We start from the raw sequence: 24,366 nt of genomic DNA on the forward strand, positions 1-24,366 counted from the left end.
AAAATTAGCCATAGTCTGCACATGATCTTTAGGTCTGCACTACACTAGAAATACTAGAATTTAAGTATTTTACTTATTGTTATATTAAGCACCTGTTTGAGTATTTTTAAGTAACTAACCTGTCATATTGGCCAAATTTTTGTTTCTTTTTAATTCCTTTTCTTTTCCTCTTAGCATGCAACTTCGCAGGTTCAAATCAATTTGCTTGCAATTTGATCCAGATTAACCTGAAGCAAAATTTATGTATAAGTGTATGATTAAAATAGACATGATTAAGTAGAATTAGATAGGTAATATAATTCAGTAAGGTGGTAAATCTAAAATCATAGAGATTCATACGAACGAGACTATAAATTTAAATTCATCATGATTTATACCAAAATAGTAACATTTGCATTATTTGTATTACAAAAACAAATGCTCACCTTATTCTGAAGATTTTTGTTTTCTTATTGTTCTTAACCATCATAGCTACTGGTAATCATCATGGCTAAAAAATAACAATCAATTAGAATCAACTATAAACTATAACTCTTATACAATGTAAGAAAAGTAATCAGTTAGGTGGTAAGTTTGAAATCATTGATGTTCATACGAACGAGACTATAAATTAAAATTCATCATGTAAAACCCAATGGAGAAGAATACTGTGAAGACAAGTTCACAACTAACCTGAAAGTGATTGCTTAAGTGCTGCCGTGTGCACCCTGAAATGCAAAAAAGATTGAGTAAAGAAAAAACACCACATGTTCTATAATAACCACTAAACTCACCTCATTTCACTAAAAATGATATCAAAAGGACTAACAATAACAAAACAGTGTTGCTTAAAAGTAATTCTTTATTCTGTCCTTGTCACTTAACCCTTTAGACAAGAATTACTTCTTAGCGGGTTTTTTGGCGGCGGGCTTCTTGGTGCGCGGCTTCTTGACCTTTGTTTTGAGGGTCTGCTTCTTGCCGAAGGTGCCCGCACGTGCCGCTTTCACCTTCAAGCTCTTGAAGACAACTGTTCTCGCGCGATTCCTCTTCACACGTGCCGACGACAATTGAAATCTGTCGTAATCTGTCATTTGAGCGCGCTTCTCTTTGTTAGCGAGCTTCTGTGCCCATAAACTCGCGGCCCACTTTTCATTCAGCTTGGCGTCGGTCCATGCTTTCCTCACAACCCGGGTGGGCGCTGTGAAGGGGTAGCTTAGACGGAACTTGGTCAGATGCAGCTGGTTAAGGCGGATCTGTTGGCGAGCGACGCCGCTGCCGGGCCCGTCAACGAGGGCGCGTGTCTGGTCAATGACGTCGACTACGCTGACCAACTTCCCCTTCAATGGACCATCAGCCACCAGGGCGACTCGCCCAGGCTCAACGTACCTCTCGAACGGCATGACGTCCTGCAATAACACATAGACGAAATTCTTTGAACACGTTCATCCACATTAGCTATGATATTAGCTCGTCGAGACATTGTAAAGAGCAAACACAAGTCCGGTAACGAATATTAATAATGGCCACTTGATATTTCTCAAAAATAAGAATGAAACACGTAAGTAAAGGTTACTACGGTTTACTCAATTCAATAAAACTATTCGAAAAGAGATTAAGATGGTCGATTCAAAGAGATGAAATATTGTCTAACCTAAAATAACGCCTTCACGAATGAAAAGTACTAACGAAAAGAAGTTACTTTGACATTTCAACATTGTTGCCATGATAAAAGATAGAGTAACAAAACCGGTTTTTATCGAAATTGGATAAGGGCCGTTACACATTTACAACATTTAAGCACTAAAGTACTATGTATAATATAAAGTATATATTTAATAATTACAGATTCATGTTACCTTTTTATTAAAATTGTTATCTTACGGATAAAGTTTCTCATGTAGTTCATGGTATCCCTAGTTCTAAATAACGGGACTTGACATGACTACTTCCGGTGCAGCAAGGCTACTACGAAACTCGTAACTCGAAGTTCGTGTCGTGCGGTTCCTCTCGCTCTCGTATCAAACAGTGTAAGTGTCAGAGGGACCGCACGACACGAACTTCGAGTTTCGAGTTTCGGAGTAGCCCAGCAGGAACAACATGGCGGCAATTTCAACGTCGCTTAGCAACATGTAGACATCAACATTCGTTACCAGTGTTCGTTACATGACTATTAACGTCTCTTGTATTTTGTTTATTATAAATAATCAATAAAATAAGAAAATGCGATTAAAATATTCAAAAACTTTGATGGAAGCTCAGGTAAGGATTTAACAAACTTATTCTTGTTCTGAGAGGAGGCCTGTGCCCAGCAGTGGGACGTATATAGGCTGGGATGATGATGATGATGATTCACCAGTAAAGTAAACTGCTCACTAATAATACCGACAGGACAGCATAAGTCTTGCTCGCTAACTTATTGTTTTTTCTTGTGTTTTTAACTTTGCGAAATAAATATTAGCTAGGTATCTATATCTGTAGGAGACTGAGAGCCCTATCGCGGATATAACGTGGTCGCCAAACAATGTGAAATTAGCTGTGGCGACGTGTGAAAGAGTGGTATTGCTCTTCGACCGCGATGGAGTTCGTCGAGACAAGTTCAGTACGAAGCCCGCCGACTCCGCAGCGGGGAAGAAGTCTTACGTTATTACCGGTAAGTAGGTACCTGGGACAGTTTTAGATCACACAACCCTTTGTCTGGCCGTTTGTCTTAGACTCGGCCTTAAAACGAACGAGTCGCACCAATGCAAATGTGGTGTCAGGGTCGATCAGTATGGCCATCATGGCCTTTCTTGCCAGCGCAGTGCTGGCCGCTTCTCCCGCCATGCCAGTATCAATGACATCATCCGTCGGGCGCTCGTTACAGTCAACGTTCCGGCCATACTTGAACCAACGGTGCTAACACAGTGCTAACACAGTGGCACGCACACACTTGCAACCAAACTACACCAAAACCTTATTACTTAACATAAAACGTCAACACTAGTGTTGCCATTATAATATTGTAGTTACCCTATTAGGTATTGGGTAAAAGCCGCCTATGTAATATAATCTTTTTTCATTAATTCTATTCTTTATTAACACGGCTTAAAACGTGAGAAAGTGACACGCAACGTAGTTATTTGGTTCTTGTAAAAGTTTATCAACGTTTTTTATTGTAGTAACGGTAAAGTGTGAAAGTAATTAAAACGCTATTAAAACGTTATTCAACGGTAACGATATTTTTGTAGTATCGGGGTACTAAGAATTATTATGGCAACACCGGCCTACGCACACATGTTTATAAAACCGGCCTCACCGGGACCGGGCGTTTCACCGCGTTCCATCTTTACTTTTTATTTGATCTGAGATGTGTTATAACTCTGTGCTTTTCTGTTAATAAATCAAAAAAATTATTAACATTCTTTTATCATTATATCAGTGCAATTCTAATCTACTTACTTAAGTAGGTACAATAATATCGATGGTGGAAGTCTCAATTGGCGTAAGGGACAAAATACCGAAAATCACTTTTAAACATAGAAAATTAGAGTTTTTTTTTCTCTGTCGATTGGTAGTACTCAAGTTACGATACGGCCCTTACTTTTGCTGTTATCAACATTTATTATTTTAAAATAAAATTGCTTAAGGGACATGATATAAAATATTTGAGCTGAAAAATGGCGTAAATGTATTATTTTTTAATATTTGGGTCGTAAGGGGCTGTGGCAGCCTCATATGTCCTTTACGACTCGGCTCATGTCGTAAAAAAAAAACAACAAATATAAAAAAAGGGCGTATGGGTCAATTATTGTTTCATTGCCCTTTACACCCCAACATTTTATAACGAATAAGAAAAAAAGGAAGAAGTTGTTGGGCGTAACCTTACCGCCTGTACCTATTTCTTGTACCTAACATCAAAATACTAACGCGTCTACCTACCTTCCACGCGCCGAGCGTTTGCGCATTGCACATTCGGTCAGTCGTGCCAGACACGTCAAACACGGAGGACGTATTTGATTGCCTACGTTTGTTCTTTGTCAACGCGCGTATTTTTTTATAAGATGCCAAAAGCAAAACAAAAAAAGAAGATTAAGTTGATGGATCCCCTAATGGCTTGACGTCGAGCTAACATTTCCGTAATGGAATTTCAGTCAAGGATGTTGAGGTAAATTTCTCTTAGCTACTTTGTTTATTTTAAGCTATCCTGACAGCTGTCCTGACAGATCCTAATAAAGGAAGCCTGTGCCCAGCAGTGGGACGTATATAGGCCGAGATGATGATGCATATATAATAATAATTGGCCTGTATAATTAATTATGTATGTTGAGAGTTAAAAATGGTATAATCGGAACGTCGTAAGGGACATTAAAAAACAGCAATTTATAAAATAAGAAATACTTTTATGGGCGTAAGGGGTATAAAAAGCAAGAGCTAGAGTAAATTGTCGCTCGTAAGGGACAGTAGCAAACAGACATTTAAAAAAAAGTTGTTTTTGGTACTTCGTAAGGGGCATTAAACAACAGCAACTTATAAAATAAGGAATACTCTTATGGGCGTAAGGGACATCAAAAGCTAAAACTAGAGTAAATTTTTGGTCGTAAGGGACAGTAACAAACAGACATTTTAAAAATTGAGGTTACTTTATGGGTGTAAGGGGCACTTAAAGTAAAATACCTTGCTTGCTTCTTTTAGTTCATTAAAATACCTTGTTAATGTTAGGTCGTAGGAGGCATCAAAACAGATGGTTTTTAGAACTTGTAGTGATTGAAACAACAACTCAAGCAAGCATACTCCCAAATGTGCAAGAAATAGTGCAAGCAAGCATGCAAGCAAGCAAGCATGTAAGCAACCACCTAAGCAAGCTTGCAAGTGAGCATGTAATTTTGTCAATCAACTCAACAAACATGCAATTTTATCGGCCTGGGTTAGATGAACATCGCGGGCTACCCCGATCCCGCGATGACCGGTCTATGGTATCTCCTCCAGCGCTCATGAAGCGGGCTGGCGTCCCACTCCCTCACAGCTGCAAGCAGTGTGTTGGAGGAAGCATAAATAGTGCAAGCATGCATGCAAGCAAGCGTGAAGCCAGAAGGCAAGCATGCATGCAAACAACAAATCAAGCAAGAATACTCCCAAATGTGCAAGAAATAGTGCAAGCAAGCATGCAATCAAACATGCAAGCAAGCATGCAAGCAAGCAAGCAAGCATGTAAGCAATAATGCAAGCAAGCAGAGTTAGTACGCCAGTGGTGTTACTGAAAATCAGTTCATCATCATCGTCATCAACAACATCATCAGTTCGTTTATCGCTATCCTGCCGGAACTATGCTATTTTCCGGGATAAAAACTCATTTACTTGGCGATTTTTAACAGCTGCAATATCTTCCTTGACCCTCTCAGCTATAAACAAACAAGTCAGCCATAGCCGAGCATTTGTTGGAGTCAGGACCAAACCACTGGATTGAGCTTCACAATCCCAAAATTCTGTCCACGGAACGTCATTTTTACTCAAGAATGGTACGTGAATACCCATCGACCCGGTTGAAATTCCTATGCTTTTTTATTTCAACCGCTACACGTACCATTCTTGAGTAAAAATAACGTTCCGTGGACAGAATTTTGGGATTGTGAAGCTCAATCCAGTGGTTTGGCCCTGACTCCAACAAATGCTCGGCTATGGCTGACTTGTTTACCTGGCGATTTTTAACAGCTGCAATGTGTTCCTTGACCCTCTCAGCTATTGTTCTTTTCGTCTGTCCGATATAGGAACTACCACAACTACAATCAACCCTATAAACACCCGGTGTTTGGAAGGGAACGACATCCTTGGGTGTCCTAATATGCCTCGCAAAAACTAAAACGAAAACTAAAACTTAAGAAAATGTTACAAATTACATATTTTTAAGGAGACGTGCAAAAAAATATGGCTTTTGCGCGTTATTTTAAATAATTAAAGTGGTTCTTTGAGTTAATTCACTATTTTTTTAAATTTTACCACTGGAACTTACGTCCAAATATGTAGCAAATAAAATATATGATGTCCTATAAGACCATAAATCGGTTACTACATTATTTATTTATTTACGGTTTATGAGTGTAAGGGGCTATGACACCCGTATGTCACGGGCGTAAGGGACAGCTATTTTTCTTATTAAGCTTTTTACGAAAATGTCTATAGTTTCACGTTGAAAAGCAAGAAAATTCAAGATTTTACGTAATTATAAAGTCCTGCTAAGTTAAACATTAACAATGCTGTGAGGGTTTGAAAATTACCAAAAACTTCTTTTCGCTCTCCTGAAAAGTAGCATTTTGTCCCTTACGTCAATTGAGACTTCCACCATCGATATATAAGATCCGGCTTCCTTCAAACTTAGTCTCTGTGGGGGGAGAGGCCACAATGGAGATGGCATTCTCTTTTTAGGCAGAAGTTATGCTTGTGGACCACTGAAGTCCGATGAAAGACTTACCTATGCCTCCATGCTTAAAAATTTCGACAGTGTGATGTAGAATATGAATGATGTCATCAGCACTAGGTTCCTTGGTTAGCTGGAAGAGATCCCTTTTTAGGGATAAGCTCGCCTTTGCTCTCCTTTCTGGGTATTTGCATTTGTTTTTATTTTATTTTTATGTGCAATAAAGAGTTTACATACATACCTATACATGAAACTTGGGCTTCGAATCCATGAATTTACCATTGATATCATCGGGTTCCTAACTTGGGTACATCACAATTTATTTATTTATTTTTCTATTTAAGTAAAATAATACAAGGGTTAAAGATACTTCTACCGGGTTTACTAAGGTCTACGAAAAGTATGCTTACTCTAAAACAAAGTGAAAAATGTCAATTCGAACAATCTACAGAATTCTATAGTACCACTACCATGAGTTTACAGTGACCGTACTCGATAGCGACGGCGTAAATTATTTGTATGGAGAATTGTACAGCGCCTTTACAAATAAATTACGCCGTTGCTATCGAGTACGGTCACTGTAAACTCATGGTAGTGGTACAGTCACGTCTAAAAGTATGTATACACAAAAAAAATTGAAAAATATGTAGCCACACATTTTCATCATAAATATGTATCTATTACTGACACCAAAAAATTGTATTCATTAAACTGTTTCAGTATTATGTAATCACAAAATGCTTCAGAAAGTTGCATACTTAAATAAATTCCATTTAAATGTATCCACCTCGTAGGCAAAAATAAGTATACATGAATGGGTTCCATATACATATAACCACACCAATTTGGCAAATATTTGTATACGCCGTTTGATTCATAAATATGTATCCAGACTGCAACAACAAACCTTGTCTGACTGGCATAGAATCGTAAGTTGTATATATAACTGATTTGACAATTCACGAAAACAGTGCGGACTTGTCACTGCATACGTCTATCTCACGATTATTCTATGACGCACTTGACAGTCCTTAGATTGAATTGACTTGTAAATATTGAGTATTTCAGTTTAGGGTCATTCTCAGAAAGGTGCACTAAGCATTTTTTTGTTTTTATTTTAATTATATTGTTAATTGTTAGTGGTAGAGCCGCACTGTAGCCAGTTCTTGGTTTGCAGTACGAATGGGCGGGCTCGACCGGGGTAGTACCACACTCTCACAGAATATCGACGTGAAGCAGGAGCTGGCTAGTCCTGCTACTGTGTTTCGTACGATGAGTGAGAGATCGTCATTCAGAAGCTGTCTTCTATAATTAAAATTACAATGATTAAAGATTGCAAATTATAGATGCTTCAGTGGATCTGTCCTCAGTGGATGACCCGAACAACTTGATCGCTTTGGCTTAGTCGATATTAATGACCACTCTGGACGTTTCCAAGTATTTGGTGATCTTGATGGTGTATAAAAAATTAAATATATCCATACCAAATTTCATCCAGCTCACTCAGTAAGTTCATCCCCCATTTTCTCCCTTAAGGGTTGCTTTTGGAGATAAAAACTAAGTACCCTATGTTCAGCCCCTTGACAGTCGAAACCAGTCGGTTTCGACGTGATACCGGAACAGACAGAATTACTTTCAATTCATCACTCCATAGTATAAAACAAAGTCGCTTTTTTTGTCTGTACGCTTAGATCTTTCAAACTACGCAACGGATTTTGATGCGGTTTTCACAAATAAATAGTGTGATTCACGGTGTCTATGTATACCGTAACCGTGTTGTGCCGGAACGGGTCACCAGTATATAATATTATTTTAATGGAGTATGGATTCGTAGTATGTATATCCCTGCCCGCATGCAGGTTACGAAAGAGACAGACATGTAATCTTAACAAAACAGTAATTCTTCAAAACGAATCAAAATATCAAATCGTGTTTACATATTTATGAATCAAACGGCGTATACAAATATTTGCCAAATTGGTGTGGTTATATGTATATGGAACCCATTCATGTATACTTATTTTTGCCTACGAGGTGGATACATTTAAATGGAATTTATTTAAGTATGCAACTTTCTGAAGCATTTTGCGATTACATAATACTGAAAAAGTTTAATGAATACAATTTTTTGGTGTCAGTAATAGATAAATATTTTTGATACAATGTATGACTACATATTTATGCAACCTTGTTTTTGTATACATATTTTTAGACGTGACTGTACAGGACCTACATTCGATGGGAAAAGTTAGTCTAGAGCACGCAGGATCGCAATCACAATCACGATTTTTATCTGTCAAACGAGTCGCCGTAAAAGAGATGGTCAATGCAATATTTGCAGGTTTATCATTCAGCGAAAACTCGGAGTTATTAGGAGTGGCTCAGAGTGACAACATGGTGTTCGTGTACCGAGTGGGAGCGGACTGGAGCGGCAAGAAAGTGATCTGCAACAAGTTCCCGCTCACTGGCGCCCCCATGCGGCTGCTCGCTGCTGACGCGGGGTTTTGTACTGGCACCAGCGATGGCAAGATCAGGTTAATTTCTAGTGTTTGTGTTTGCTATGCTTATTGCTATGCGCCGACCGAGATTCTTAAGCGAGTCACACACTGAGCTATAATTATGCATTTATAGTTCAATATAAAATTTACGCAGGTCGTTGGACTGCAAGAGCAACAAAAGCACCAGTCTGTGGACCGGCAGTTCGTGTTGTGTGTCGCTGGCGCGGGGCGGCTCGACCCTGGCTTCGGGGCACGTAGACGGCACTCTTTTTGTAAATGGTCGTTTGTTACTACGGTACGCGTTGCCGCCCACCGCTCTCATTCTACTGGCCCCTCATGTAAGTTATTCGGGAAGTGTTGCCAACCCCATCATAGAGATGTGAGAACGTCCTAAAGTGGGTCCGGAATCAAATGGCTCGTCTGTACTTACGTCGTTTGGGTTGCAGTTAATAGTTGGTTCTTGCGACGGGCGCGTCTCAGTGTACGAGGCGCAGCGCGGGTCGCTGCTGCGCAGCGTGGAGCCGCCGCTGCCGCCCGCGCGCCGCGATCTCACCGCCGCCGCCGCCAGCCCCTCCGGACAGGTCACCACGCATGCATTAGACCCGTGCACCCAAACACGCAATCTTAGACCCATTAGGCCCTCGAGTTGTGTGTGCATGCATGCACGCTTGCAGTCTCGGACAAATATGTCTACCTATGTAGTTACTTACGCGCTGTATCTACTACTCGCTTATTGTTTAGAAAGCTACGGCAGAGCTACTTACCTTCTGAGCAACGTCTGACATGATGTTCGTTCAAAGTCCTAAATTCACGGAAGCATAATCTTTAGCGACCGACACAATGCTTTGATAATCTTTACTTATTTGTGATACATCTGAATGTTTCGTCTGATTTTGAGAATGATTACCGGAAGACATAGATAGGATAGGACTGGTTTGATCATTTGTCCAAAATCGTTATTTCCTAGTAGTTCCCAAATGCTTTTTTTCCCAATATGCTTTTTTACTGAAGCTTATTCTCACAGTCGCGTTTTTTCTCAATTTTAATCGACACAGAAACAGTGTCGACGGAGCTCCGCGCAAGCGGTTTACTTTTGTGTGGTTTTGGCCCTTCGGGGCGGTGCAAACTTAACATAACTGAATCCTACCTTTGTTTCTGTGTCAATTAAATTTGGGAAAAAGTTCGATTGTGAAAATAAGATCAGTAAAAAAGCATATTGGGAAATAAAATCATTTGGGAAAAAACGCGAATGGAAATTTTGGTACTAGGAAATAACGATTTTGGGGAAATGATTTACCAGCCAGACGTAAAGTGGGTAGTTCCTCCACGAGGTGGACTGATGAAGGTTAACAGTAGTCCGTTGATTGTTTGATGAAAATCTATATCCAACAGTGAACGTTTTACGTCCGACGATGACGATTTTAAGGAGTGCTGGACTTTTGAATAATAAAGGGAATAATCATCATCCCCAGAGACTTAAACTTGTATAACTCCTACTAGTAGTCACAGTTTTCAATTCATTCATTATTCTGTGTACCTACCTTTGCAGACCATAGCGTTAGGCGCTTTCGACGGTTTCCTCGTAGGCGACATAAAAGACTCGGGAGGTCTGGAGTTGACGATGCTGTCCATCCCCAATCTGTATGCGACGCGCGCGCTGGCGTGGAGCGGCGACGGGACCAAACTAGCCGTCGCGTCACAAACTGGCGCTGTCATATTGCTGGAAGCTGTTCTTAGGTATATAAATGGAATACACGCTATTAAAGCTAAAAAAGAAGTCCGGCTAGAAGGACCAATTATTATTATAACGTGGAGGGAAATTTAAGAGTGACTATTAACTTAACCTACATCAGATTCAGAGACAAAAATAAATTAAAAACTTTAAACAAAAACTAAAAAGAAAAAACAAGTCTAGGAGTTTGAACTCTCTTAAGTAATGAACTAAATCCATAACTGCTCACCCGCGACCTTACGTTAGCTACGCAAATAAGATATGCGTGTCCATGCAGTTCCTCCACCTCCGCACTGTAATCAAGTACAGACATAAATCACACAACCCTATCTATCACCACCACCACACTACACTGACGCGTTTCGAACTCAACCAGAGCTCATCTTCAGAGCAACACAACCGTACACCATGCTACCAGACCAGAATATTAGACCAAATACCTAATAGGATAACGAGTTCAACAGTCGGAATCCGTTACTGATGTTGTGCCAACCTCGATTGTTAATGGGTCCCAACTGTTGAACTATCAGAGTGTTTTCGATTAAGTAAATCAGTACTGGGGACTGAGCTAAATATTTGGATGATAGTTAAATGAAGTTTGCGTTCCCAGACGCTGGGTTTGGCGCGACGCAGTTGAAGTGCAGCATGTCAGCCCCAAGCAACTGGTGATGACTCGGCTAGCCAATGACGCGCCACCGCTCACAGTCACCACCAAAATAGCGCCCGACATCTTTAACGTTCGCTTCATAGGTGATGAGATGAGATTTGATTTTATTTTGATTTATTTAAAGGCCGGCAACAGATCAGTGGCTCTCTTTGAGTTGTTGGTACGTATGGGCGGCGGTGGCGATCATTTCCCATCAGATGACCCGCATGTTCGATTGCTTCCCTCTCATTGTAAAAATCTGAACAAATACTGGTTTAGATTCTAATTTGTACTATTATGATCTCGAATGGAGACCACGGATTGGCAAGCAGAGCGTAGGACGTTCAACGAGATTGACGGTTGACCTGGTTAAAGCCTTAGGTTCGCGGTAGATGCAGGCCGCTGCCAACCGAAGCAACTGGGGTCTGTGGGGGAGGCCAATGTCCAACAGTGGACTTATGATCAGGATCATTTGATGATGATGATTATTATTTGGTGTTCAGTCATTTATTATTTTTATCAGGTGCGAATGAAAGAGCTGTCTAGAAATGACTTGATGAAAAATATGTATTTTCAGGTAATGACTGGTACGCGGTATGCCGAACTAGCAGCACTTTCATACTGTGCGATATAGCTCGGGGTTTAACTAGCGAAGTGAGTTTTATTTAACCTTCATAATTGATAAAAAAAACCTGTGTTAGTTTTAAAGCATTTACATAAGAATCCCAAGTAAAAGTTCATGTTCTTCATAACTTCCCCATACTAATATTAAAACCGGCCAAAAGCGTGTCGGACACGCTCGAAATAAGGTTCCGTAGCCATTACGAAAAAATGAAGTAATATTTTTCTAAGGATTTCGCATTTTGTACGGAATATTCCAAGTTTAGGTATATTTTATACCTTAGGCTGCTATTTACTCTTAAACTACTAATAACTGCCAAGAAAACTTAACCGTTATAGTTTTCCTTGTAAGCTTGATATACTTACTACCATCCTGAATTTTTACAAATTTTTCCACCCACCGGTTTAGATTTTAGAGGGGGGGGGGGAATTTTCACTTTAAAGTGGAATATTTTACAAACAGATCACTGAATCGAAAAATCGCTTTAGCAACCCCATATTGGTTTTAAAAGATCTATCCAACGATACCACGATATATTGACGTGATTTTCGGCATAGAGATAGCTTATGGGCCAGAGAGTGACATAGGCTACTTTTCATCCTGAAAAATGCACAGTTCCCGAGGGAACAGCGCGCGATATCCGAATTCCACGCGGACGAGGCCGCGGGCAAAAGCTAGTTGTTTTATAATAAAGTCTTATTTTATTAGGTAACCCCTGACGTTAAAAGAAGGATGTTATTTATTTAAGTTTGACGAGTCTGTGTATTTGTAATTTGTATGTATCTGTGTCATCATAGCTTCCAACGGATGGATCGATTTTGAAGCGATATTTGTAATCAAAATCTAGTTTAATCAAAATGTTCCTTAGCTAAGTGTCATTAAACTCAGTTCAGCCGTTTATGAGGTTTTTTATTTAACTTTGAATTGACAGTGGTGTAGGTTTGTCAACTTTTCCAAGTTGTTTTATTACTACTTATTGACAAGTTGACACATCTAAATTAAGATTCTAACTGTAACGTTGATTGATTTAGTGTTTTTATGAACATTCGAAAGAAAGTTTAAGAGCTTTGTATTTAGTGTACTTAATGTTTAGTGACAAAAATTATGCGAGCAAAAACAGAAGAGCGTCCTATTTCTCGTAACATAAAGCATAAGAATGTATAGATCATACACTAAAATATTGACAGTATCGAGGGGTTTTTCTTCAATAGATTCCGTGGTCTGGCAGCGGCGAGAGAATCTATGCGGCCGTCGGGGGCGCTTGCTTGATCCACAGAGCCGGCGAGCTCAGCGTGGTGGAGTACGGGCTCGATAAAGTTCTTCACACTGTGAGTAAATGGATATCGGAAACAAGGGTTGGCAGTACCACTCTCATAGCAGCCAGCTGTACAATTATGTTCAATTTCGATCAAGTTTCTTACATCGAGGTGGCCAGAAGTGCTCCAAAATATATGAATAGGTAACTAGCGTTTACCCGCGGCTTCGCACGCGTAAATCATTACATACAGCAGTTGAATTGAAATTCCGGGATTTTATTAAATTCTCGTGGGAATTCCCTAAAATTACATTGACTTTAAATTAAAACACCCATGCCAAATTTCATATTTCGAGATTTTATCCCTATCCCAGGGGACTATCGGGATAAAAAGTAGCCTATGTGTTATTCCAGACGTCCAGCTATCTACATACCAAATTTCTTGACTCTAAGACCAGCGGTTATTAGTTCAAGATTTTATCCCTATCCCGTGGGAACATCGGAATAAAAAGTAGCTTATGTGTTATTCTAGACGTCCAGCTACCTACATACCAAATTTCATGACTCTAAGCCCAGCGGTTGTTATTTCGAGATTTTATCCCTATCCCGAGGGAATATCGGGATAAAAAGTATCCTATGTTTTAATCCAAATGTTCAGCTATCTACATACCAAATTCCATAATTCTAAGCCCAGCGGTTGTTATTTCAAGATTTTATCCCTATCCCGGGAGAATATCGGGATAAAAAGTAGCTTATTGCACTCACTCTTATGAGTTTATACTCACTTACTCATTCACAAACTTTCACATATACTAGTAGGATAATTTCGCAAAACTTAAATCTATCGTTACAGGTAAATATGCCCAATGCGGATAGACAAGTCAGATAATCTTGCATGCTAGCCATACAATTTGACAATATTTTACATAATAAATTATTTAACTTAATCAATAAATTTCATTAATAAATCATCATCTTTTATAAATAAAAACTTGTGTCGGACCATCATGTATATGGTTTAATAAAGTATGGTAGACAAATACTAGAATTTATCTGGCAGGTTAGAACGGAACGAGTGAACCCCCACGTTTTGAGCGTGAGGATTAACGAAGGGAGCAAGCTGGACGGGGAGGAGCAGGACAGGAAGCATTTAGCTTATCTGCTGGATCGGCAGACCATTGCCGTGGTGGACTTAACTACCGGTAACTCGCACCTCACAAATCGTAACTCGTACGAAAATTTCGATTTATTTACTCGCAACATCTTTATGCAGGGAAATTTTTACTGCTCGTACTAGTATTATACGTGTTTTTAGGGTTCCGTAGCCAAAATGGGAAAAATCGGTCAAGTGCGAGTGCGAGCGACTCGCGCATGAAGGGTTCCGCACCTCCGTACAATGTTTTAAAAACAAATAGTTCAGTAATAGTTTTTTGTAAAAAAATCTAATTCAAGCTTTTTTGCTGGGGGTACTTTTTGCCCCTGGTTACCAAAGTAGGTAGTCGTCAAGACGAATCAAATGAGACCAAAATCGATGCGGTCGTGTCGTTTTATTACAGAGTTCTCCTATGGCCAACATCTAACTTCATCATCAGATCAGCTCTACGTCATAATAATATTGCATTGTCATCGGATTTACACATGCATGCAAAATTTCAGCTCAATCGGTTGAAGATATCCACTTCAAATTTAAGTTAAAATATTAATTCCACACGAACAAACATAACTAGTTACATTACATTACAAGTTAAAAAAAAATATATCACCAAAATGTAAGCACTAGGTGCAAGTATTTTGAATAAAAAACAATTTTTAATTCTCTCCTCTTTGGCTGTCGCTCTCTCGGTGACTGAATAGCGCTTCAGACTCTTGCCATGCGCAGCAGCAGAAAATAAATTAGCAGTCAGTTTGGTTCATTCGCGGGAAATTCAGTGGACTTCGTATGTGGTGTAATTAAATAATAAGAAGCTCGAATAGTGTACATAAATTTTAAACTGTATTATAAACCTTGTAAATAGTGTTAAATACTTACAGCCTTATTCATAAAAAATCCTTAATTGAGGTTTGATCGGTCTGTTACTTAGCAGACTGATTAAGCTTGTTAGACGGTTGTCAAGAAGTATGATTCATAAACGCTTGCTGGCAGTCTGCTAGTTGTTGAGCTGCTGATAGACGGATTAGACGCGTTATGTTGGCCACCTTGACAAATCAAAGACAAAAAATGGCCTAATCGATAATTAAAAAAAAAAAATTGACAGCAGTGACAGCAAATTAGCCATGCTAACTTTTTTAATATGTATGGAAATCTCAAAACCATTTCGAGAAACAAGCTTTCGGTACAGTTTCTATGTATCAGATTTAAAAAAAAACATACATTATTAAGATATTCGTTGAAATGTTTTGATCTTCAAATGACCTTTCTCTACGTCATCAAATGAACAATGGATAACGATTCCTATGCCTTATTAAAAAAAAACACCGACGTCTGTCTAGTCTAAGTCAAACACAATCGTGACGTTGACGTATCGTTTCGTTTTGTAGTAATTGTAGTTTGTTTGTTATTTAAACACAAACAGTAAATAAAACCAGCATATTATCCTCTAACGGAACAGAAAATGGCCAAAAGGACGGCTAATTTCGAAAAAGCCGATTCCCGGAATTTGCCACTAGTGGACAATGTTATGATACTGGAGTTCATGACGAATTCTAGCAACCACAACATCGCTGAAATAAGAGGAGCTAAAGCTCTTATGTAAGTAAATTTCTGGCTTAAAATAACAACTTTATTATTTTGATACCAAATTAAATAGTACTACAGGTGAATTTATTGTCTCCCCTTTTTAGGTCATCCCGGGATAGTTACTTGTCCTCAGCTTTGGGATATGTGGAAGTGCAGAGAAGCTTGGGAATCTGTATTGTCAAAGCCAGAATTGTACCAGAGCATAGAACACAAAAGTCATATACTGTAATGGCCAAAAATAAGGGAAACTGATGCCGAAATCTTAGAGTCAAACTGTTCTGATTGTGCAGCTTCTGCAGGTAAGATCTATTAAATCTTTCCTTGAGTAACTTTGATTGATTTAAAAAAAAGTCTTTTTGTAACTATAGTTTTTTTATAATGTTTTTTTATTACTTTAACTTACAAATATAAAAAAATAGGCAGGATGTTACCAATTTAACCTCAAATCAATCAGTTATTTATACCAACCTCTTCTTTTAAGGTGGCTGCAAGCATTCTTTACTGCTTTTATTTTGGCTTGAAAAGCAGAGTTGTGAGCCTTCCTGCACATCTACACAATGCTTCTGGATAGCCTACTTTGGGATCTGAACGAACTAAACATGTTTTGGCAGAAGATGTATACAAAAATGTTAAAAAAATTAAGATGGCTCCAAGAGATCCTACAATTTTACAAACTTTTTATGAACAATGTGTGCAAAGAGATGCAAAAGGTTCACTAATATGTAATTTACAACAACAATTAAAAAAAAAACTTTTAATCTCTGACATGTCGGTAGATTTTTTTGAAAAGGAAAGTAATCATGATTTTGAATATTTTAAAGACACATTAGATCACCAAATAGGTAAAGATGATATAGAAAAAATAAACTAAGAAACAGCAAATCAGGTTAATAGTAAATATTGACATTATATTCGGCAGGGACGGCTCACTGCTTCAAAATTGTATGAAGCTGCTCACTGCAAGACTGATGGCACATTAGTCCGACAAATATTAGGTGGATATAAAGTACCCGAAACAAAGGCTATTAAAAGAGGTAAAGTCTTGGAAAAGCCAGTTATTGAAGAAATAGAGAAAAAACTTCACATTAAAGTGGAATCATCAGGTTTTATTCAATAAATAGTTTGATGGGTGCTTCACCAGATGGAGTAACTAAAGATTATGTAATTGAAATCAAATGCCCAATCACAGCCAAAACATTTCAATCATATGTTACAAACAATGAGATAAGTGCTAAATATAAAGCACAAATAAATCTGCAAATGAAAGCAACCAGCCTTAAAAAAGGTATATTTTGTGTTGCGGATCCCTTATTTGAGACAACTAAGAAAGTTCATATTTATCCAGTAGACTTTGATGAACCATACATCAATGACCTAATAAGCAAAGCAGAAACTTTTTGGAAAACTTTTATATATCCAAAAATAATGTTAAGTGCCAAATGTAACTTAGCCGTATTCTTGAAATTTATATTTATACCTATGACTGCGCGGAGCGTTAGGGTTGGCAGCTACAATAGTTACATATATGTGAATATTTATTTTTTAGCTTAATATCATATACATGTTAATGTAACAGTTGATGTATACAAATTAGTGTATGTGTAGTATACATACTTATGAGTTCTTCAATGTGTATGTATTAATGAGTATTAGGATGATTCTAATGAGGGCTATCGTTTTTTGTCTCACTAGATGGCGCACTGTTGCGTGAGGTTTTTAAGTGTGGCTTTCAAAGTCTGTTATTGCGGGCGTGAAAGCAAAGTTTAGATTAAAACCATATTTAATACACCTTAAAACCGTACCATAAAAATATCGAGCATGCCACAGTGTTCCATAGTCCCCGTTTTGTTCCCAAAAAAGGGAGGACAAAGGTTTCCGAAAGACAAAACTGTCTCAAAACACAGACATTCATTGCCCCGGAACGCATATTTGCCATAATTAATTTCAGATATTGCAAAATATTCACAATATTATTCTAATTATAAATAAACCCGCGTAGCTCACCCAAAAACTATGAGATTTGACATTTCGGAGACCTCACGCTACACTAGCGCCTCTAGCGGCGAATTCATACGCGATAGCCCTCATTTTGTGCAGTTTTAAATGGTATATTTATGTCCTTGGCAGTACTACACAAAATGTTAACAACTGAAGAATGTTTTAAACTAAATATGTTTTTAATTTTTGTCCTACTTTTTGTATCACAGAAACATATTTTATTATTATTAAAATAAAACAATTCATGTCTTTACAAATTCAGTTTATTTTTATTAAATCACCCTGCAAATTTATAAGCCCACAAGCAATCATTATGATTTGATCCAAGAAGCCTACATGTTTGTGATTGACAACAGAGTGGGGCTTTAAGATTTTAAATTCTCTAATTCGCCTGATGACACACTCAACATGGATTCGCAAACTTGCAATCGTTTTGCTCTTAAGGACTTCTTCTCTGGAAGGTTTCTGATTTGCGTAAACGCTTGGTGGACGCAATAGTTTTATATTCTTATTTACTAATGCAGACTCAATTTCTTTGAAGCCTCTATCGGCTAATATCACTGCGTTAACAGGAAGACATTCGATCAGGCAACTCTTTTCCACAAGGGCTTTATCAGAAATCCGCCCACCATAACCTTTGGATATAAACTGATAAAGCCACTTGGAGTACAACCAATTAAATATTTTAAAGTATTACAGCTTTTATACTGAGACCAGGTTTGAGATTGCCTCAAAGGATTTGTGGGTTTTTCTATCTGAATTTCAAAGCAGTCTATTATCATTTGCACATTGGAATAGTCAATTTTGAAAACCAGAGGTAAATTTCTTTTTATTTGTAAGGCTGATGGCAAGAATATAAAGTTTTGGAAATAATTTGCCAACACTTCTACACCTTGTTGGAAAAGATTTGTCATCTTTGGTCGAGTTATTTCAAATACATCACACATTCTATCCAATGTGTCATTCTGTTTGATTTTGAATAATGTAATTATCAAAGACATAATACTTGTTTTTATTGCACTTTTTTCTACTATAGTGTTTATTAACCAAACATATTTTTGAGGAAAACCTAAATAAGTTTTGGGTTTTTATAGATTAGTGCTAAAAATAGATTTTTCAAATTAGATTTAGTTGAAACAATCTCTTCACTTTCTGTTTCTGAAGGAAAGTTATTTATTGAAGGACTAGATGCCTCTTGTACATTGACAACTTCTTCCTCCCACAGTGAGGTACTGCTTCTTGGACTTTGGCCTAATATCTTCTTCTTAAAGTGTGTATTTGTTCCCTTATCAAAACACACAATCTTTTCACACTGCACTGCAGCATTCACTTTGATTGGTAATGTTGATCCTGAAGTACTAGGTATTATATTTTGGTTTAACTTTTGTTTCTTTGGTGTTTCTTGTGCGTCCTCGCATCGTAGTAAATCACACAAAACAGATCGCTTCTGACCCACAGTTAATGGAACGCGTCGAAGCTGAGCATTTCGTGCCATTACTGGTTGCTCATTCATCAGCTTACATTTGTAATAATTTTGGATATCTTCTCGCTGCAAAATAAAACAATATTATAATAATTAATAAATACGATCTAATTTATACGAGTACTCAATGGTCAAGACTTTATTATTATATATAAGCGACTATATTATATACAAACAATTGTGTAAAAGTAATGTGTTGTTTTAAATAAGTACATACATATAAATGATCTTCACAACAAAACTGCAAATAGTTTTTGATGTATTTTTGTTCCACTTTACGACACCATTCCTCTTGCAGTCGTTCTGGGATTGGTACGAATAACAAATCCGGGTTATCCCCGGCTGTTATTCGGACATAAAGGGACGAAACACTTGTAGCCTTCCATTTTAAACAAGTTCCGTAAGCGATTTCAAGTTTTTTTGAGGTTAGCAGTCCGCGGTGACGTTAATACCTTGACGTTGACGAAACTGTTTTTTTTTGTGCAGTCAAAGACTACACTATCCATTGAGGATTTGATGACGTCACGCCAGCAATAAATTGATATATATTTTTATAGTAGATAGGATTAATTAAAAAAAAAAATACCGAAATTAGTTTCTTAAAATAGTCTATATTTATCAAATACATTATAATAACCATCCAAAAAAAAAATTAAGCATGACCAATTACCAGGAAAAAAAATAAAAAGCGAGATGTTTCTTTTCCCGCCATTTCCGATCCGCATGTTTATGTTGTGCAAAAAGCCATAATTATGTTAATCATCCTTATTTTTTTTTCATATTTATAGTTAATTTATTGTTGCTAATTTAGAGGATTTTTAAATACAAATTCCTGAAAATAAATTTTCCTAATTTTTTTTTAATCTGCGTAGCTCTGCCTTCACTATAAATATCTTCGGTACCTATGGTTTTTTGCTCTAGTCAAAGTCAGCTGTTCAAACTTGTGGCGGCCATTTTGTGACTTAGCAGAGAGATAAAGGAGGGTCTACGGTCCTCTAACTTTAGCAGAGCCTTGATCGACTGATTAGCGCTAACAGACGTTTATGAATCATGTTTTTTAGCATCGGGCCTTCAAGGAGCCTTCAAGGAGGCTCTAACTTTTTATGAATAAGGCTGTTAGTATTTAGTGTAAAAAACAATAGGTAAACATAGTGATTACGGTGTGGATTTGGCGAGCGCTTTATCAAAGTTGGCTTCATTGAGGTTTGTGGTTCATAAATTGCTTTATTAATTTTGCACATAAACGAATAAACCACACAATCAGACAGTCACTATATTATATTATCGAAGCTTTTATAAAACATCATTAAAATCGCAAACTTAAAAGGTAAATATTCAACCGAAATAGCTAGTCGTTGCTAGGCGACTCGGTCGCCTTAGCAACGGCTAATAACGTCTAGCAACCAAAAAACGCTGAAAAACACGTTTCTTCTATGACGACTTCTATGATGTGTAATTTTGCATGAATCCTTAGAATAAATATTATTTACTTGATTTTTTCGTAACGGCTACGGAACCCTGTCCTGTGCCCTTAGTGTAATTTTTTGGTTACAAAATACATCTCGATCGCGTTCGCGTTAAAATCTCAATTTATATGGAAACACGAAGAGCGCCTCTAGCGGAACGTTTGCGATGTTCGTGTTTCCATACAAATTGAGATTTTAACGCGTACGCGATCGTGACGTATTTTGTAACCGAAAACTTACACTAAGGGCACTGGGCATGGCCGACACGCTCTTGGTCGTTTTTATCGTGAAGATGTCATATACTAAATAACTATATTAGGTGTTTTGTCTGACTTTTCCTATTTACACAATTTTTTTCATAAGTAAGCTACTATTCGTACAACAGGGGCACAGTTAGGGCAGTGGTGGCACGAGGCGCGCGTGGACTGGCTCGAGCTAAACGAGAGTGGTCAACTTTTGCTGCTGCGGGACACGAGGCGCAGACTTATTCTACTACGCTTACAGTCCGGCGAAAAGGTATGATGCAATAGGAATGTATCCAATGCGGCGAAGACACCTGTAATCACGATGCCAGAAAATTGGTGCGGCTCTGAAACGTTTCAACCGCCATTTTCCGTGTGCTACGAAAATCGACTAATAATAATGTTCATCAACTAAAACCTCAATAACCTCAACCACGTGTGTGTGATGTGCGGTCGCAATAGGGCATTAGGCAAAGTTCTGCGTAGAGGTGAGACGTACTAGTCAAAACGCGGACTGAGTCTTGCGAATACGCGTCCACAAAAATACTAGATCCAAAGACTAGGTCCACGAGTATCTACGAGTACTTACTCAATTGACTCATTCATCCCAGCCAGCCTATATACGTCCCACTGCTGGGCACAGGCCTCCTCTCAGAACAAGAGGGCAATTGACTCATTGCGTAAACAAAATTATTCCCGTAAATGCGCTCCCGTGATTGCGTATACACCGTACTAGTTTTAGTAGTTTTATGAATATCGAACTACCGAATTCCACGTCACAGTTCAGTCTTAAAAAAATATAGACTTCCCTTCATACTTTATACAGGCTTAGGACTGTCAGCAATTTTTATAAATTTTTCAGTTAAAAAGTGTACGTTGTCAGCCGCCGTACTCCTAAATACTCGTACGCTAAAAGAATCGAGGGCGAGAACGCATACTCACGCGTCCAAGCCAAAACCTATTCCAACAACCTATTCCAGTAAATACGTCTCACCTCTAGTTCTGCGCAGGAGGCGACACTGCCGCGAACCACCATGACAACTTCAGTTCTTTTTATATTATTTTGTCACCATGACAGATCATGACCAAAGAGTATTAGTACCTATAGAAATGATGATATATTTATTAGTAACAAAATAACAGTAGGTACCTGGGCGACCGAGCTTTGCTCGGGCTAAAACTCGATAATAAGCTTTTCCCCAGAAATAAGACCAAGCTAGATCGTTTTGTCATCCCCGAAAACCCCCACATACCAAATTTCATCAAAAAGCGTTGGAGCCGTTTCCGAGATCTCCGAAATATATATAGAATTGCTCGTTTAAAGATATTAAGTAGATGATACTTTACATCGATAGTATAGCTAAATTTCCAAAAATTTAATTGAAGATACGATGTTATAAAAAAACCGTTTACGGTTTTGTGCTAGTGCTGCACTCTGACGGGAGAAAATTTCATTAATATTTTCTATTGAAATTGGTTTAGACTTCTTAGAATTCCATAACACACGGAAAACGGTGGTTGAAACACTTCACCTAAATGGGACGAATTTGCGGTCTACATTCTGTAGAAAATACGTCTAATTTATTTATTTCCATGAATATCTTCTTCTCATATATGTATATGCTACCCTTGCATTATTAATCCTTGCAACTTTACATTGTAGCTGTTACCACAGTTATATTCGTAACTCGTTTTGAACAGGAAATCATAGCTAGTGGCGTTGGTTTCGTTCAATGGATTGAAGACAGTGATGCTGTGGTGGCCCAAACTCCGACACATCTTCTTATTTGGTAAGAAAGAACTTGACATATCCAAAATAAACGTGTGCGAATTGTTTTGGAGAGGGGTCCTACCCTACCTAGGAATAATCCGGACAATTTTATCAAGCCCAGTTTAATAGATTTATTCGTTGCTCGTGGGCCTGAACTTTGATTGATTTCACTTGACCTATTAAATCTGCAACACTGGGCTAGTAGAAGAAGCCGCGACTCGCATTGTCATATTCATATATGTCAATCTGTTGATGTTATACGCATCTATATCCTGATAACTTTTAAGATTTCTTAATTTTAAGTCTGGTAACATACAGAATTTCGCTTATTTGTAATAATATATATTCAGGTACAGTGCCTGGGATGCGGGCAGTGTGGAGATGGCGGAATGCGGCGGCGGGGTCGCCGTGGAAGTGAATTCGCGGAGAGTGCTCTTAGACGGGGGACACCTGCCGTTTCTGCATCTCGACGAACACCGGCTGGCTTTCAGTATGTACTATCGAACCAACTGAATCTTGCTTGACCCACTCTGGTAGCTTTTCGTAGAAAAAGTCATAGTGACATCGCATTGCTTGACCTTCTCAAGCATGTGAATTCATTATGAATGACGCTTAGTGTGAGAACGTTCTACGGTGGGTCAGGAACCAAATGGTTCGACTGTACTGTCGCGAACCGAGATTGTTGAGCTACTTGCCAATGTTCAAGCTTGTTAATGACAATATTCACTACGAGTAGGTAGGGTAAACCCTCCAGTGAATGAACCCCCCCCCAGTGAATGAACAAAATCACGTTTTTTGCCTAAAATAAGCAATATAGCCATTTCCACCAACTGTCGTATTTTTTTTCTTACCGGCAACTCGATTTCCTATGCAATGGCAACAATCGGTAAATTTATTTTCGACCAATTTCAACATGGCAGGCGTTTGAAGTTCACGTATTTCTGCTTTTGAAGTTTTGTATGGAAAAATTAGATCCCAAGTAAGAACAGTGCATGTTTGGAGTAACATTTGAACTGCTTATTTTATGTATACCACTATAAAGTTTAGCTATTGGTTAGATTAAGAGTTAAATCTTCTATTTTGCGGTTAAGTTGATATTTTTAGGTGTTCCATTACTGGCTTATCAAATGTTCTAAAACCAGTAAATGAACAGTCTGTTCATTTACTGGTGTCGGCTCAATATAGTTTTTTTCCTAAAATTAAATGTTAACATAATCGTATTAAGGTTGTGTTTTCAGATTCTGCATAGAAAACGATTCTGTTTCTTTGAACTAGTATTGGGACACTACGTGTTCATTCATAGGAATGAAAAATCTAGTAAATGGACTATAGAAATTTGGCTTTGTTCATTTACTAGATACCTACTAACCCTATGTATGAACAACGTAGGTAACGATAGACGTGATCGAAATGCACGATAGTTTTACTTCCTAAATTGGACTTGTTAATAATATTAGATTGTACAACAAGAGCATAAAATAAGCCATTTTACCCAAGACGTTCATATAGTCACCCGAGCCGGTACAACGAGGGTGGATAGACACGT

General features: G+C 38.1%; 2 protein-coding genes and 1 long non-coding RNA gene across 6 annotated transcripts in view; 2 read left to right on the forward strand and 1 right to left on the reverse strand.

The window, feature by feature from the left end:
• Positions 1–823: 823 nt before the first annotated feature.
• RpL14 (ribosomal protein L14) lies at positions 824–1,699 on the reverse strand. The gene is made up of 2 exons (XM_074091146.1): positions 1,631–1,699; positions 824–1,385 (listed from the first exon to the last, which is right to left on the reverse strand). The coding sequence occupies exon 2, from the start codon at positions 1,377–1,379 to the stop codon at positions 879–881; it is 501 nt and encodes a 166-aa protein (XP_073947247.1). The 5' UTR covers positions 1,380–1,385; positions 1,631–1,699; the 3' UTR covers positions 824–878.
• Positions 1,700–2,137: 438 nt separating this feature from the next.
• Positions 2,138–24,366, forward strand: part of Oseg2 (intraflagellar transport protein Oseg2) — a 57,385-nt gene continuing 35,156 nt past the window's right edge. For 2 of the 3 annotated variants that reach the window (XM_074091149.1, XM_074091151.1), the window contains exons 1-13: positions 2,138–2,238; positions 2,458–2,629; positions 8,712–8,904; positions 9,023–9,206; positions 9,315–9,449; positions 10,418–10,605; positions 11,211–11,350; positions 11,824–11,900; positions 13,080–13,196; positions 14,184–14,325; positions 21,193–21,323; positions 22,751–22,839; positions 23,171–23,310. In XM_074091149.1, the coding sequence (XP_073947250.1) occupies positions 2,200–2,238; positions 2,458–2,629; positions 8,712–8,904; positions 9,023–9,206; positions 9,315–9,449; positions 10,418–10,605; positions 11,211–11,350; positions 11,824–11,900; positions 13,080–13,196; positions 14,184–14,325; positions 21,193–21,323; positions 22,751–22,839; positions 23,171–23,310 (1,747 nt within the window). In that variant the 5' untranslated portion in view covers positions 2,138–2,199. Of the gene's footprint in view, positions 2,239–2,457; positions 2,630–6,537; positions 6,555–8,711; positions 8,905–9,022; positions 9,207–9,314; positions 9,450–10,417; positions 10,606–11,210; positions 11,351–11,823; positions 11,901–13,079; positions 13,197–14,183; positions 14,326–21,192; positions 21,324–22,750; positions 22,840–23,170; positions 23,311–24,366 lie in introns of those variants that run through there. The other variant, XM_074091152.1, reaches the window with a different exon arrangement.
• LOC141430028 (uncharacterized) lies at positions 16,096–18,500 on the forward strand. Of its 2 annotated transcripts, none has more exons than XR_012451594.1 (3): positions 16,096–16,159; positions 16,342–16,702; positions 17,360–18,500. It is a non-coding gene; the product is annotated as an uncharacterized lncRNA (long non-coding RNA). The 2 variants fall into 2 exon arrangements; XR_012451593.1 differs by lacking the exon at positions 17,360–18,500 and adding an exon at positions 16,780–16,968.

Source organism: Choristoneura fumiferana, chromosome 8 (genome assembly GCF_025370935.1).
Source record: "Choristoneura fumiferana chromosome 8, NRCan_CFum_1, whole genome shotgun sequence".
In the NCBI taxonomy this organism is placed as follows: domain Eukaryota; kingdom Metazoa; phylum Arthropoda; class Insecta; order Lepidoptera; family Tortricidae; genus Choristoneura; species Choristoneura fumiferana.

Excerpts from the sequence above, each read along its gene's own strand:
- RpL14 (XM_074091146.1), bottom strand. The coding sequence starts at position 1,379 with ATGCCGTTCGAGAGGTACGTTGAGCCTGGGCGAGTCGCCCTGGTGGCT.